Source organism: Platichthys flesus, chromosome 12 (assembly GCF_949316205.1).
Source record: "Platichthys flesus chromosome 12, fPlaFle2.1, whole genome shotgun sequence".
NCBI classification, from domain to species: domain Eukaryota; kingdom Metazoa; phylum Chordata; class Actinopteri; order Pleuronectiformes; family Pleuronectidae; genus Platichthys; species Platichthys flesus.
In genome coordinates, this window is record NC_084956.1 from 7,671,997 (window position 1) to 7,685,406 (window position 13,410).

Here is a 13,410-nt window from a genome sequence, read left to right on the forward strand (position 1 = left end):
CCTTCCTTCCCACACACTCTTTCACAAACACACACACACACACACACACATACACACACACACACACGTATAAAGAGCAGGGAAGTGGTCACAGGAGACACATTCAGGGCATATATTAATTTGACTCGAGCCACAAAGTCGAGCCCAGTTTACCTGACAGCTTCAGCAGCTGACACATCAACTGATTCCCTTCCACACACTCATTGGCAAAGCTCAAAACAAGGTGCCTTATTTAAGTTGCTGCAGCCTGTCTACCCCGGCTACTTCCTCTGCAAGCCGCCCTGCAACTCACCTCCAACCCAGCTCCCCCCTTTTCATAGTGTTTCATTTATTCAGTGACATTTCTGTTGTCACTGATTCCTGATCTGTTCCCTTCCGGGTTCTTGCTGCCGCTCTCCCTGCCTTATGCTTTGGAAGGACGGAGAGGCGCTCTCTCCGCTCTAGGCTTCACCACGTATTTACCTGGAGGAGCAGGGAGGCCCCAGAACAGAGCGGAGTGGTCCTGACTGACATAACACAATAACGTAGAGTTGTCCACTTGTGATTGGATCTGTCAGGATGGATGTTAACACAGATCTTAACAGTTTTCTAAATTTTTCTTCAGAAGCATCACAGAATGCCAACGTGCTCTCGGGCTCATACAACACATCAGATCAAGCTTCAGTGGAGGAATTTTATTCCAATTTTTGGGTAACAAACATGAAGTGCAATCCAACAGGCTGGGCTGTAATTTCAGTTTATTTATCCAGATATTCAAACAATGTCAACACGTCCTGTGCACAGCTGCTTTGCCCTGGAAAAAGCTCCTCAGAGTGATGGTTTTTAAGTGGGTCCTGGCAGCGGCTCCTGCTGCACAGAGGAGAGGACATGATGTTTTTAATACAGTGTCAGTGAACTGGGTCACCCTGCAGTCACCGAGCTGTATCGACACCAGATGGAGCTGCAGGGGGACGCAAACTGTCCCTGAACCTCATTAATCAGGCTGGACCACTGCTGGGGGGGACTGAGCGATGGACAGGGACTGAGGGGAAGATGTGGAGCAACAGAAAAACTCAAATGAAAAGCACATCGCAGTACAATAAATAATAAGTTTAACATTGAAAGTATGAGAAAGTTATTTTTAGAAATTACGTTACCAGATTGTTCTGTTGAATATGATTTAAATACAATAAGATGCTAAAAAAACAACATAAGAACTTTGTGGCACTGGCAGATATTGTTATTAATGTAACACGATGTTGTGACACAACAGTGGTGCAAAGATGAAACTACAAAAAAGATCTGATGAAAGTGTACGATTGACTCAACAACTACACAGACAATTTGATTCTATACGGTTTAGTGCATAACTGGTTACTGGTAATACAGGTTCTTTCATCACCCCCCCTGGGGGCAGTGGTTCGGCCCGTCACTGTACAACACAGCGGTCACTGGTCTGGTCCTCTTGTGGCGTCTCCTGGGAGGGTGAAGGTGTCTCCTCTCTGTAATGAGAATGGTTCAAAATGTTCTGCAGGATGTCTTTGCTCTCGCTGGGCGGCAGGTTGTAGAAGAAATACTGCGGCGCCATTTGAAGGAACCTGGCAGGAGAGAAGACGAAGTTTGAAGGTGTGGCAGATGAGGTTGTGTTTTCACCTCTCTCCATTTGTGCGTTTGTCAACTGGATTACGCAAAATAAAGAATCAGGGAAAAAGGGGTGAATCTCATATTATTTTTCCACTTAAACCGTCGTTATTTCTCTGTTTTTTACACATTTTCACTAATTTTGCTCCAAATTTTTCAAGTCAGGCACATTAGGAGACTGATATTTGTGAGTGTGAGCAGTTTGGTGCAGCTTGGTTGAATTCAAGGGGTCTGTCCTCTTCTGATTTCTATTCCAGTTCGAGCTGAATTGAACTGATTCACACAGTTTGATGATGTGGAGCCTAAGAGAGCATGACAAGCGCAGAGGGGCTTTCTCCTCCTCCATTAAGCTGCAGCTTCACATTCCCAGGCATCTGTGCGATCCGTAATCCCCTCTCCAACCCAGAGAATACTAGAAAACAGGGATTAGGATTCCTCCCGCCACAACCAGCCTGACTAGTCTCTGCTCAACTGAGGCTGAATCAATCTGAAGACATGAGGGTGGTCAGCTGGACACTGGAGTCTACATTTCAAAACTGTTTGATTAGATACATGACTGCAAACAAGTGCACATCTTGAACAAAGCGTTATCAAGGCAGAGACTTACTCCTCAGGTGTAATGTGGGTGGCGGTGCGGAGGCAGTTGTCCTCGGAGAAGGAGTGCTCATGGAACAGCACCCAGTCAGGCAGGCCCAGCTTGGGGCTCTTGGCTCCGTATCCAGACAGAGGATGAATCTGTGCCACGTGCTTATGGGTCATAATGAAGTAGTTCCCTGATCCATCCACATCCCGCGCCACCTGAGGGAAAACACCCCCACACGCAGTCAGACGGATTCCAACAGACTAAGAACACTTTAAAGAAGCAACTACAGACAAGAGCATCTTAAATGCTATAAAGTCATACTTTTTGATTTTGCCTTGAAAACATAATAGACGACATGAAAAGGCTAAATTCTCTGAAGCAGTATACTTAAACCGTTGAAAACAGTAGAGGTGAAATCTAAATACAAATACTGAGAGAAGCCGGAATAGCAGTTCAAAGTTAAAGCTCCTGCTGAAGTGTGTGTGCGGTTAGGGCTGAGTCAAGGTTCGAGCATTGAGAGCAGTGGAAGTGTACTTGATAAATAGAGCTGAAGGTTTCAGGGAAAGTGGAAGAGGACCTGTCAGTTGAAGAGTAAGACCTGATAGTAATTAGAGATGATTGTGTAATATATATTACCTGTAATTGTAAAAGTGGAGACTAGAGACTAACTTAGTTGAAGTGTCAGTTGACATGTCTGTGGATGGGGTGAGAGATGAAAGCAAGTGAAGTGTCAGTTGATGTGTAGCTGCTGGAAAGAGCTGCCTTGTCAGTGGAAGAGTGGCACAGTAACGTTTAGTTCTCTGACCTGCATGAAGAAACCTGCCAGCAGGGCTCTCTTCACGTTGAAGGTGTTTCTACGGGAACCGAACGCCGGCAGCGAGACGGGCAGCTCGATCCTCTTCAGGGTGTCGAGGAGCTCCACGCGGAGAGTGTCAGCCATCAACAGAGAAGTGTGGTTCAGGAAGGAGTCCTGACACCACTTCTCGACGCTACAGTCTAGAGCCACACAGGGAAATTATTTTTTGTACAATATGTTGTTGCAAAAAAATTACATTGCTTATGGCCAAGAAGCTTGTTTTGCTATAATTCACGAGGATCTTCCTTTCTTGTTGATCTCTGATTTGTGTGTTTCTATGCAGACGATACTCTCTTATCCGTAAACTCACGTGGATCCACCTGAGACTTTTTAAAGGCCTTGAAGACGTTGATGAGTGTGAAGTGGTCTCCTTCCGGGTGCTGGAACTTCAAGTGGGACTGGGTTGCTTCTGGTTTCAGGTCCGCGGAGGGAACCACGAAGCAAGAAGGTGCTGAAAAATCAAAGGGTGACGTTAAGAATTCACTGTTTTTTGGTAGAAGTACAACAGAAAACTTGGCTTTGGGTCTGCACCTGTTACCTGTTAGCATGGCAGCGATGATAACCACCTCGCGGACACAGTCAAACTCACAGGAGGCGAGCACAGTCTTGGCCATTTGGGGCTTCAAGGGGAACTCGGACATGATGATGCCCATCTCAGACAGGTTGCCATCATTATCCAGAGCGGCCAGGTAGTCCAGCTCCTCCAGAGCCTGCATCAGGCCTCCAGGGTCTGAACCAAATCCAGCAGAGAACCATGAACATGTCTTTATGAAATGTATTTGTATCTAAACTAGGAGATTATTTATTCATGCAAATACATTTAGACTAAATCTGTGAGGGATTATTTGTCTGTTGCCATGCTGTCTAAACTCTAATCCAAAGCAGTGACCCACTGTGACAATTCAAGTATACTGGAACCCCTAGTGTGTACAGCCGCAGTGAAAAGGCAGCAGCAGATTAGGGTTTTTATAATCCGCACCCATATTTGAAATGCATCACTATGCAAAATTAAGTATTTCGTGGTACACAAGAGATTTTCTATCCAATAAACATGTTTTTTTCCGATGAACTCACGAAGAAAGAAAATGAGGCCTGGACGAAAGAAATCCGCCATGTCATCCCCCCCCCCCCTCCCCCCCGCCTTGTGACTAAACTCTAATCAACTAATGGGAGGCTCACTGTGTGTCTGTGGGTTTGAGTTAGTGTGGATGAATAAATCCGCAGAAACAAAGGCACACAGAAGCAGGTCAGCTCTGAAACGATGCTCGTGGAACAGAAGCTGTCAGTTCAGCTGAGGCACGGCTCACTGCCCCCCAATAAGAACAAGTGGCTGTCCGCTGGAACAACAGGGAACAGACTGACTGAACCATTGGTGTCATCGTCTCCGAGGACTTAAAGAATATTCCCTCTGTATGTCTCTCATCACTTTATATAAATCTCACCCGGCCTGTCGATGAAGTCGCAGTGGCCCAGCCCAGCGATCTCCATCCTCTTGAGGAAGAGCACAGTGGAGGTGATGTCAGACTCCATGATATGTGGTCGTGCCTCCGCAGGAAGCTGTCTGTCCTCCGGGTACAGACAGAAACACTTGCCTGCAGGACAGAGGGCTCTTTTTCAGACAAGGTGTCAGCAGAGAATTGGCAGCACGAGATTTAAAAAGTCTATTTTCTCACCTGTTGGACCCGCGAGCTGTTTGCGGCTCTCGGCCTGACCCGTGCTGATTGGTTGAGTGATGACCGAGTTCGTTCTGATCCTGGGGTTATAAACCTGCAACAGCAAGTTACAGATGTGGAATAGAACTCTGCACACTCACCTAAATACTAAATAATCCACTACATTTATCTGATCTTTCAGGTAACTTTTGTCTTCTTTAGCAGAATAAAATTTCAACTTACATACAAATGCATCGGCAATAAATGAAATACATAAAATAATATAAATAATATAAATAATATATGATAGTCAGAGGTGGTACTTTCAATAGATTTAGTTGATAATTACCCTTTTTCATTTTTTTTAAGTTGCAGCCTGATGCTTAAGTAGTTTAAATAATATTTGCCTCATCAATCCACATTCAACAGCCCATAATAACAAAGTAAAAGTAGAACTAAAACTGAAGAACCATATTGACATAAGCTTCACTCAGCTCTTAATGGAAACATCTGGATTTGGGGATGTTCTTCTCCCTAGATCCTCTTAATGCTGAATACTTTTTGAATGCACTGGAAAACTTGGGATGTGAGATTTTCTCTCATCAGCTCTATTCGAGTAAAGTATCTGAATACCTCTAAAAAATTTTAGACTAAAAGACATTCAATCAAATATATGAACAATCCTACACTAACATCAAGTGCCTTATTTAAATACTTGAACTCTTATTTAAAACATAAGGACAAACTTACAAATCTTTTCTCAAGCCCGGCATCAATAACAAATCTTATGGAGCTAACAGCCCAGAAGAAGTCCTCGTTGGGGCTGGATGTGAGGAAGACTCTGCGGGTCCGACCCTTCTCCTCCTCGCACTGGAGTGGTAGATTCCCAGGCTGACCGGGGTGCACAGCAACAGGCAGGAGCTCACCCAGGTCTCGGGGTGAGCTTTGCCCCTCATGGCTCAGGAGGTCATGAGCCAGATCTATCTCCTGGTGGAGAGTAATCAAAGAGTAAAGTCAGGCAAAGACATGTATCTACAGGCTGGTTTCATCCATCAAGTGGTGCTGCTTCTTACCTGAGCCGTCACCAGAAACACCACCACATCTCCCTCCCCCTCACACCGGTGGATCTCCAGCACCAGACGCAGGGCGGAGCAGAAGTAGCCGTCACCTGTGCTGCTGTACACCACCTCCCCTGCCCCGGGGCTCTCCAGGCGGATCAGAGGCGCGGCCGCCCCGGTGAAGTGGGCCAGCTGCTTGGGGCCGGGCTCGTCCGAGCTGAGGAGGACCACGCGAAGCTCGGGCCTCTGCAGGGCCACGTCCTTCAGCAGGCCCTGCAGCACGTCGGTGGCCACAGTCCTCTGGTGGGCCTGGTCCACGACCACCACGCCGTAGTGCTCCAGCAAAGGGTCCGACATCATCTCTCTCAGCAGCATGTCATCAGTGCAGTACCTGAGGAGGGTGATCAAGCAGTTTGTATATCCAAATTCATTAATGCCTGGAATAAATCAGCAGGTTTGTTTGGATTGGAAGCCTCTCGGCTGAAACAGCTGAGCGATATATTGAGGAAATCCATTCAGCGCTGCTCAGAATGGCATCTTAATGAAAGACACTTTGTCTACACTTCAGCTTTACCCCCATTAGTGTAATTTACTCTGATAATTAGTGTGCACACAGGGAAACCGGCAGCTGTGGAGGGGCCGCTTGAAAAGAGGAGACCCCCCCACCCCCTCAAGCCTTTTGTTCCCATACCCCCATCGAGGATGAGAAAAGGCGGCGGGGTGGGGGGGTTGATGTGACGAGGCATTTCTGCAGGGGAGAAAGCAGGAGGAGCTGCTGTAAAGGTACCTGAGGATGGAGTCGTTGGTGCAGCAGGTTTCCAAAGGGATGCTGTAGCCCACTTCGTGACCAATGTTGACGTCCATCTCATCCGCCACCCTCAGGGCCAGATCCACGGCCTGCTGCGTGTCCACCTGGGTGCACACCACCATGCCGTGCTGGAACCGGGCTGACAGGCAGAACTCGGCACACCACTGGGGAATCTGTTTCAGAATAACAGAGAGATGAGTCGGAAGTAAGGAGAGTTTGGATATCTCAGTCCGCTGACGCGTGAGAGGAAATGTGAGACATTTGCCGCAGTACTCACTTGAGAGCTTCTCCCACTTTGAGCAGATCCACTGACAACGACAAAGCGTCCCTTGGCCAGAGTGTCCATGAATTCACATTTTGCCTTCCACACTGGCAGCTCTTTTCTCTCCTTCAGCAGTTTGTAAAACCTGGAGGAGTACGGCAGTCCGTCAAACTGATTGAGCTCCAAGATGTCATCATAGTCTTTGTCCCCTTGACTCAGGGATTCTGCGTCTGAGCACAGCTTCCCCTCAAAATGCTCCTCTCCTGATAAACTGGTGACGTCCCGCTCCATCACAAGCGAGCTCCCGGTCTCTCCAGCGCAGACTTCATTTACAGATCCGCGGGAATGAAGTTTTGGACGCCTCCAGCTCTCAGTAAACTGTTGGACAGCTCACACACACACACACACACACGGACTCTGCGAGGGAAGCCAAATGAAAGGACTCAGCAGGCGGCCTGCCCAGTGTTGTCATGTGGCCATTAATCCCATAGAAATCCAACACACACACACACACACACACACACTCAAAGGGTGGTGTGAGAACAAAGATAGATGGGCAGGGACTCAGAGGGGTCTGGTGTTTAAAACAGGAACTGGCTCACACGCAAAGGCCACAAGCTCCACATAAATGCATTTATTCATCAGCTGTGGCTTAATTCAGTCATTTAGAAATTAATTATCTCAGTGGTCGACAAACTGAAACGACTGAGGGCTACATCCCCAAAAAAACACACAACTCTGCCAGAACATCAAGACCTGTCAACGTTGGCACAAACTCCGCGAACAACTTTTCAATCATTCTGTCAAAAGAAAACAAATATGTACATTCGCTCACAGTATTAAAAGTGATATTTGAAAAGTAGGCCTGTGGATATATAAACCTTCTATTTGAATGGTTTGATGCTTCTGCACTGGACACTTGGCAAACAATGGGACAACAGTGGTTGATAATATACTGTATCATAAAGTGAGCTGGGAACAAATTTCACATTTGACTCTGATTAGGTGTTAACAGCGATTTAGCTCCGTACCTGAGAATAAACTGACACGTGGTAAAGAACTATCTGAACAATTAATTAGTCCATCAACTGAGAAGAAAACGGCTGCTTTTATGACAATGGATTAATTGTTTTTGTCGTTTGTTTATTCAAGTTTCTCAGTTTGTGCTTTCTCCCCTTGGTCATGTGATTTTCTCTGGACATGCCTCCCTCCTCCTCCAGGCCAAAGGCATGCAGTTATAATTTTAATAACCATGTAATTGCTCATAAGAGTGAGGGTGAATAGTTGTTTGTGTCAGTACGTCAGCCATGATGTGATAAAACCTGTTCGGGGTGAGCTATGGTTCCAGCCCCCCCACAGTAATGGATACACTAATGGAAAAAGTCTTGTTATTGACATATTTTGACACTTCACTTGATTAGTAAATGCAAACATGAGAAAAAAAGTTAGTTATCCTTCCAAAATTAAAGTTTATAAAAGAAGATCTTCCTTTTCTCTGTTGGTTGAGATAATCCAGGGTGTAAAGATGACTCTACTGCAAACAGCCATGACGTTTAGTTTAATACTGACAGAGCTGAGAGTGGATCTTCTAACAACAAGCTAGAAATATAATACAAAATACAATGTTCTCTTTTTGCTTAACTTAATTTCTCTACGGTTGGATGTGTGTGTCCGCAGTGTGTTTTAAGGTCAGAGGTGTTTCCTGTGGCTTCACTCCTCCTCAGTCAGAGTCTAAATTGGTGGAGCTGATCCCTAATCAGGACTAGAGGACAACTTGACCTGAAGCTTTGATTGAGGACATTACTGCAACGTAACAAGATCAAAGCAGGGAGGTGGATGAGCTTCAGCCTTTGTAATGACCACTGTTGTTCGACAGGGGGCAGTGTTGAACAACCAGCCTGCTCTGGCCAGAGGAGACCCGCGGGATGAAGTCACAGGACACCACAGTCAATCATACACTAAGTCATTAAGATGCTTTCCTTGAGTTTTCATAAACTAAGAATCTGCTTATTTAAAATCAGGCCGAGCAAAGCAGCTCAGTTTTATTGTTGTTTTCTTGTTTGTCTTCATACGTTATTTGTTGGATTTATGCTCGATTGTGATTTCTGTTCATAATTTTCAATATAAGAAAATCCTGCAGATGATCAGAATCCTTGTATCTCTTTCAAGCTGCCCCTAAATTGAGTGGCCTGAAAGATGTCATATTCATATTATTCATCAAGACCTGATCACAGATTCTGAACGTGAATGTGCAGAATCTGTAGGTGCAAATTTTGGGGCCTTATGGTTTCCGTCGCTAGTTTGACCAATCAGGTTGGAGCAGGCTTTGTTTGGTTGCTTGCAGGTAAACGGGTGGAGAACAAAGGAACCAAATACTGTATCCATCGACTTTCAGCTTTTTAATTTATCTGCATTCATATGTAGAGAGCTGTTCATAGAGATTAGCCAACATCTTAGACAGGACCTAAAACACCTAAAAATGTATAACTATGTGATTTGTGATAAAATAAACTTCAGTCAGTTTGTCGATTGGCTCCTAAATGTTTCCCTGGGTAAAAAATGAAATTGTCAAATATCGCCCTGTTTCGCAATAAATCTGGGATTCGCTCCATAATTGAATAGGTTCTTTAAACCTTCAAATCTCCATATCGCATCCTTCTACTGAGTTTCGTGGAAATCTGTTGAGCAGTTTTTGCGTAATCCTGCAAACATACAAACAAACAAACAACAAACCAACTGGAGAGGGGGAAAAACATAACAAACAAACACCTCATTATTTATCAAACACTGACACTTTTATCCTTATGAGCCCTGGTTTATCACAACATGCTTAGTTTTAAGAAGTTTCTCTCAAAGCAAAGTGAGAATGAAATGAAAACAACATGTTATAAACAGTCATAAAGGCAGTTTTTATTTGGATCTGACTCCATCGATCAAATCTCTCAGTTTAAATGGTTTTCCTCAAACATTCGTCTCTCGCCGACAAGTTTACAGGGAGATTATAAAAAAAACGTGTCGTCCCCCCTACCCCCCCCCCCCCCCCCCCCCCCGGCCTGTGATTGAGGGATCGGCCTCAAACTACTTCTTCCATCGCTGTGCTTGTAAAAAGAACATAAAAAAAAAATGAGGACTGACTTACAGTATTTACACTTTACAATGGTTTTTAAACATGTTACACTTATGCAAATGAACACAGTACAATTAGGATTTACAAATGGCATAGACATTTAACGACTAACTGACACGGCACTCACAAATAGTTTTTCCCAACAGAGAGCAGTTCCTCCGACCGTTCGACACACGTACACGTCCAAAACAAGAGAAAAAAAGCATTTACACTTTTTATAGACAAATGGAAGAAAGGTATGCATTATCCAAAGTGAACACTGACACGGGGGGGGGGTGAGAGATCTTTAAACAGTCGACATCCCTCCTTGGTAAAACAGCAAGTCAACAACAGACAAAAACTAAAGAAATCAAGGAAAGGGGCAAAACTCAAAAGTGCAACGGCGAGCTCTGAATCTTAAGAGCGATGGTGCGGACGCATGAATCATCACAGATCAGGACTGAAGCAGCCGTACAGAATTCAAACTGAATGTTGTGAAGGCAAAAGAAACAGAGAGAGAGAAAGAAAGACAGGACGGACGTTAAGCTTCTCGTTGGACGCGCTCGAGGGAAGTTCTTGGAGAGCTTGCGGCGCTGAAGTCATCCAACTTGGCTCGAACGTAAAACAAACCCGAACACAGAGTTAACGTTGAATGATTTGGTGTTGGTGTAATTCTCTGGCACACAATCAGTCAGTGAAATGTGTCGAGGCTCTGCAGCGTCTGCCAGCATCAGGAGAACGTGTCCAGAGTCCAACACGTGCAGAGCGTCACATGCGTGTAAAGAGCTTTTCCCGCGAGACTGAACTTATAAGGAAATAAAGGAGAATGAGCGTGAGGCTGTGAAATGAGCTGATCCTAAAGTAAAAAATAAAGTCCAAGGCTTAAGATGATGATAAAGTTGCTCCTAGAAAACTGTTTGTTATATTTAATGCAAGGGGATAAAAAAAAAAAAAAAGAGACGATTAAAATCTATTCTTTAGCACCATGGTGGCATGGATATAAAAGATGGTTTTAAAAGACTAAATAAATGACACTGCCCACGGGCCACAAGCGACACTAACTACTTGCTGAGTTGTGCTCCATGTCCCTTTATCCTCATTGAAATCCAACACCGACACTTCTTTCTATTATTCAAGCAATTTCACTGGTTATAAAAAACATCATATATTTCAGCATTTCATTCGAGAAAAACTAAAAGTATAAAAGATCACCAACGAATCCAAAAGGAATATCCTAAACCACACCATGTTTTCTCACCTTTTCCTCGGGGGGGGGGGGGGGGGTGAGGAGAGAGAGAGTCGCTCTTTGTGCACAAAATGGTGATACTGAAGTTAAATAGTTAAATAGATAAATAGTTCATTGGTACCTGAGCGAGGACAACAAAGCACCTGTTAGAGGCGTAGCACCGAGGTGGGACGTTCGCCCCCTTTTCCTTAGAGAGTCCGTGACACGTCCGAATGTCCCAGACGTCCAAACAGAGTCTCAGTGATTAGTGCAAATCGAGAAAAGTCTCCACGTGAGGAGAGTTGATCCACTTGTCCCCGGGACGTCCGGAGCTCAGCAGTCCCTCTGAGTCTTTGGTGGTCTGTAGGGCAACAGCGGCAACGGTCTGCAACACAAACACATCATGAACAACTGTTCCCCATCACCAACCTAATCACATGCTCCATTTTGAATCACAAGACTATCTTTCATTACCTTGACTACATCTATGTGTTTAGTGGGTTGACAGTAGGGTAGGTTAGGTTAAGGGTTGATCAGGGCTAGGCTAAGTCAGGGTTAGGTTAAGTTAGAGTTATGGTAAGTTAGGTTAAAGGTTAGTTAGGTTCAGAGAAGGTTATTTTGTTGGATGTAAAACCTGCTACAGATGAATTTTGGGCAATACAGAAAACATTGAACCTTCGAGCTGTATGAAATATAAAATTCACATTGGATGATGCAAATGTATTTTTTCCTAATCTGATTTAATATTTTGATTTCCTCTTTGCTTTAAAAGTCACGATGTAGTGTTTTTGTAACACTTCCAACACACAACTCTGATTGATAACAAATGGCTGCAGCGGAGCAAGGTTAAATACAGAGAGATATTAAATGCAGGTCTTGTTTCCGTTATGTAGAACAGTGTGATAAATACAACTTTATTATCATCCTTAAACAAGAGTGGATTATTACAGAGGGAATCACTGCACATGAGCCAATATTAAGATGTTCAGGAGGTTTTTATTCAGAACGTTTAAACTCAAATTACTGCACCACCAACCAGTCAAATCTCCCAATTGAGTTAAAGTGTTGAATCGTGGCCACAGAAATGTTTTGTTGTAGAAAATAAGGACTCCACAGTAAAGTTGACATTTTACCTTTTAGAGGAAATGAAGCTGCACCTAACATTTATGTAATGGCCACAAAAGTCTGGATGACAAAACACCATCACTTTAACAAGCAGAGGAAGATTAATGATGTGTAGCTGATGTTGTGCGTTTCACCACTGTCATGGTGCACTGACCTGCTGGGTAAAGGGATGGTCGGTGGAGGCCTGGGCACAGTGGGGATGGGTATGGGGCGGGGTCCGGTGCGCGGGATGTGCACCCCCCCACTGTGACCCAGCCGGGAGCTCCTCCCCAGTGGGTCTGCAGGTAGAGGTTTCTGAGGTGGGCGGGGCTTCTCATAGTCCTGCAGAAGAGGAAAAAACATTAAACCTCAGAAGCACATTCATCTTATCTCCAGACACATGAACAGAAACCTGAGTCACCTCCCGTCTCCCTTTGAATATGGATTGGCCGTATAGACGCTATCAGGAGACATGAGCAGACACGTTCCACTAGAGGGCACTGTGTTATCAGCAGCTTCTCTGAAGTCCCACAGCTAAGATGAGACGAAGCCCAAACCTCCTCCTCCTCCTCCTCCTCCTCGTCTTCTGTGGCGCCGCTGTGTGAGTGCAGCAGGTTATCTGGACGTGGTGCCATCATGTGTTACTAATCTACAGCGAGGAGGCGAGGCAGTGATAAACATCTGCTACCAGGAGGCTGGCTACTGTCACAGACACACACACACAGGCACACACACACACACATACATGAATTATCTACCAGCACCCACCCTGACCACACACAGGGGAATAAACTGAAAGTCATATTCACACAGAGAGAAAATAAAGTTTCCCACATCATGGTTGGGTAAAACATGAAGGTTTAAAGATTCATGTTCGCAGCCAAGTTGGGACTTCAACTCTAAAATGTTCGGTTGTCCTCACTCTAGTCGAGGTTTAGGGACAGAGGATGTCACACCTTGTATAGATTGCCCAAAGATTAATGACATGAATAGAATACACGCTACAATATGATTAAAATTTGATTTGAGTGATTGATTGATTATATAACAGCATAAATCTGAACACTGTTTTCCATGATTCAGGTCCCTTAGTTCTGCACTCCCATTCTGAATCCCCAAACAAAACGTTCTTTTGT

The 13,410-nt window shown here is 44.7% G+C and overlaps 2 protein-coding genes across 2 annotated transcripts in view; both read right to left on the reverse strand.

Annotated features, from left to right (window-relative positions):
- Positions 1 to 675: 675 nt before the first annotated feature.
- On the reverse strand, positions 676 to 7,195 carry dhx32b (DEAH (Asp-Glu-Ala-His) box polypeptide 32b). The gene is made up of 11 exons (XM_062401227.1): positions 6,855 to 7,195; positions 6,557 to 6,750; positions 5,785 to 6,160; positions 5,462 to 5,698; positions 4,733 to 4,826; positions 4,502 to 4,651; positions 3,598 to 3,789; positions 3,370 to 3,510; positions 3,009 to 3,199; positions 2,228 to 2,418; positions 676 to 1,577 (listed from the first exon to the last, which is right to left on the reverse strand). Exons 1-11 carry the CDS (start codon positions 7,128 to 7,130, stop codon positions 1,409 to 1,411), a joined length of 2,211 nt encoding a protein of 736 aa, XP_062257211.1. The 5' UTR covers positions 7,131 to 7,195; the 3' UTR covers positions 676 to 1,408.
- Positions 7,196 to 11,224: 4,029 nt separating this feature from the next.
- Positions 11,225 to 13,410, reverse strand: part of adam12b (ADAM metallopeptidase domain 12b) — a 76,748-nt gene continuing 74,562 nt past the window's right edge. The window contains exons 22-23 of the mRNA XM_062401702.1: positions 12,450 to 12,616; positions 11,225 to 11,555 (exon numbers count right to left, since the gene is read on the reverse strand). Of these exons, the coding sequence (XP_062257686.1) occupies positions 11,504 to 11,555; positions 12,450 to 12,616 (219 nt within the window). The 3' untranslated portion in view covers positions 11,225 to 11,503. The remainder of the gene's footprint in view (positions 11,556 to 12,449; positions 12,617 to 13,410) is intronic.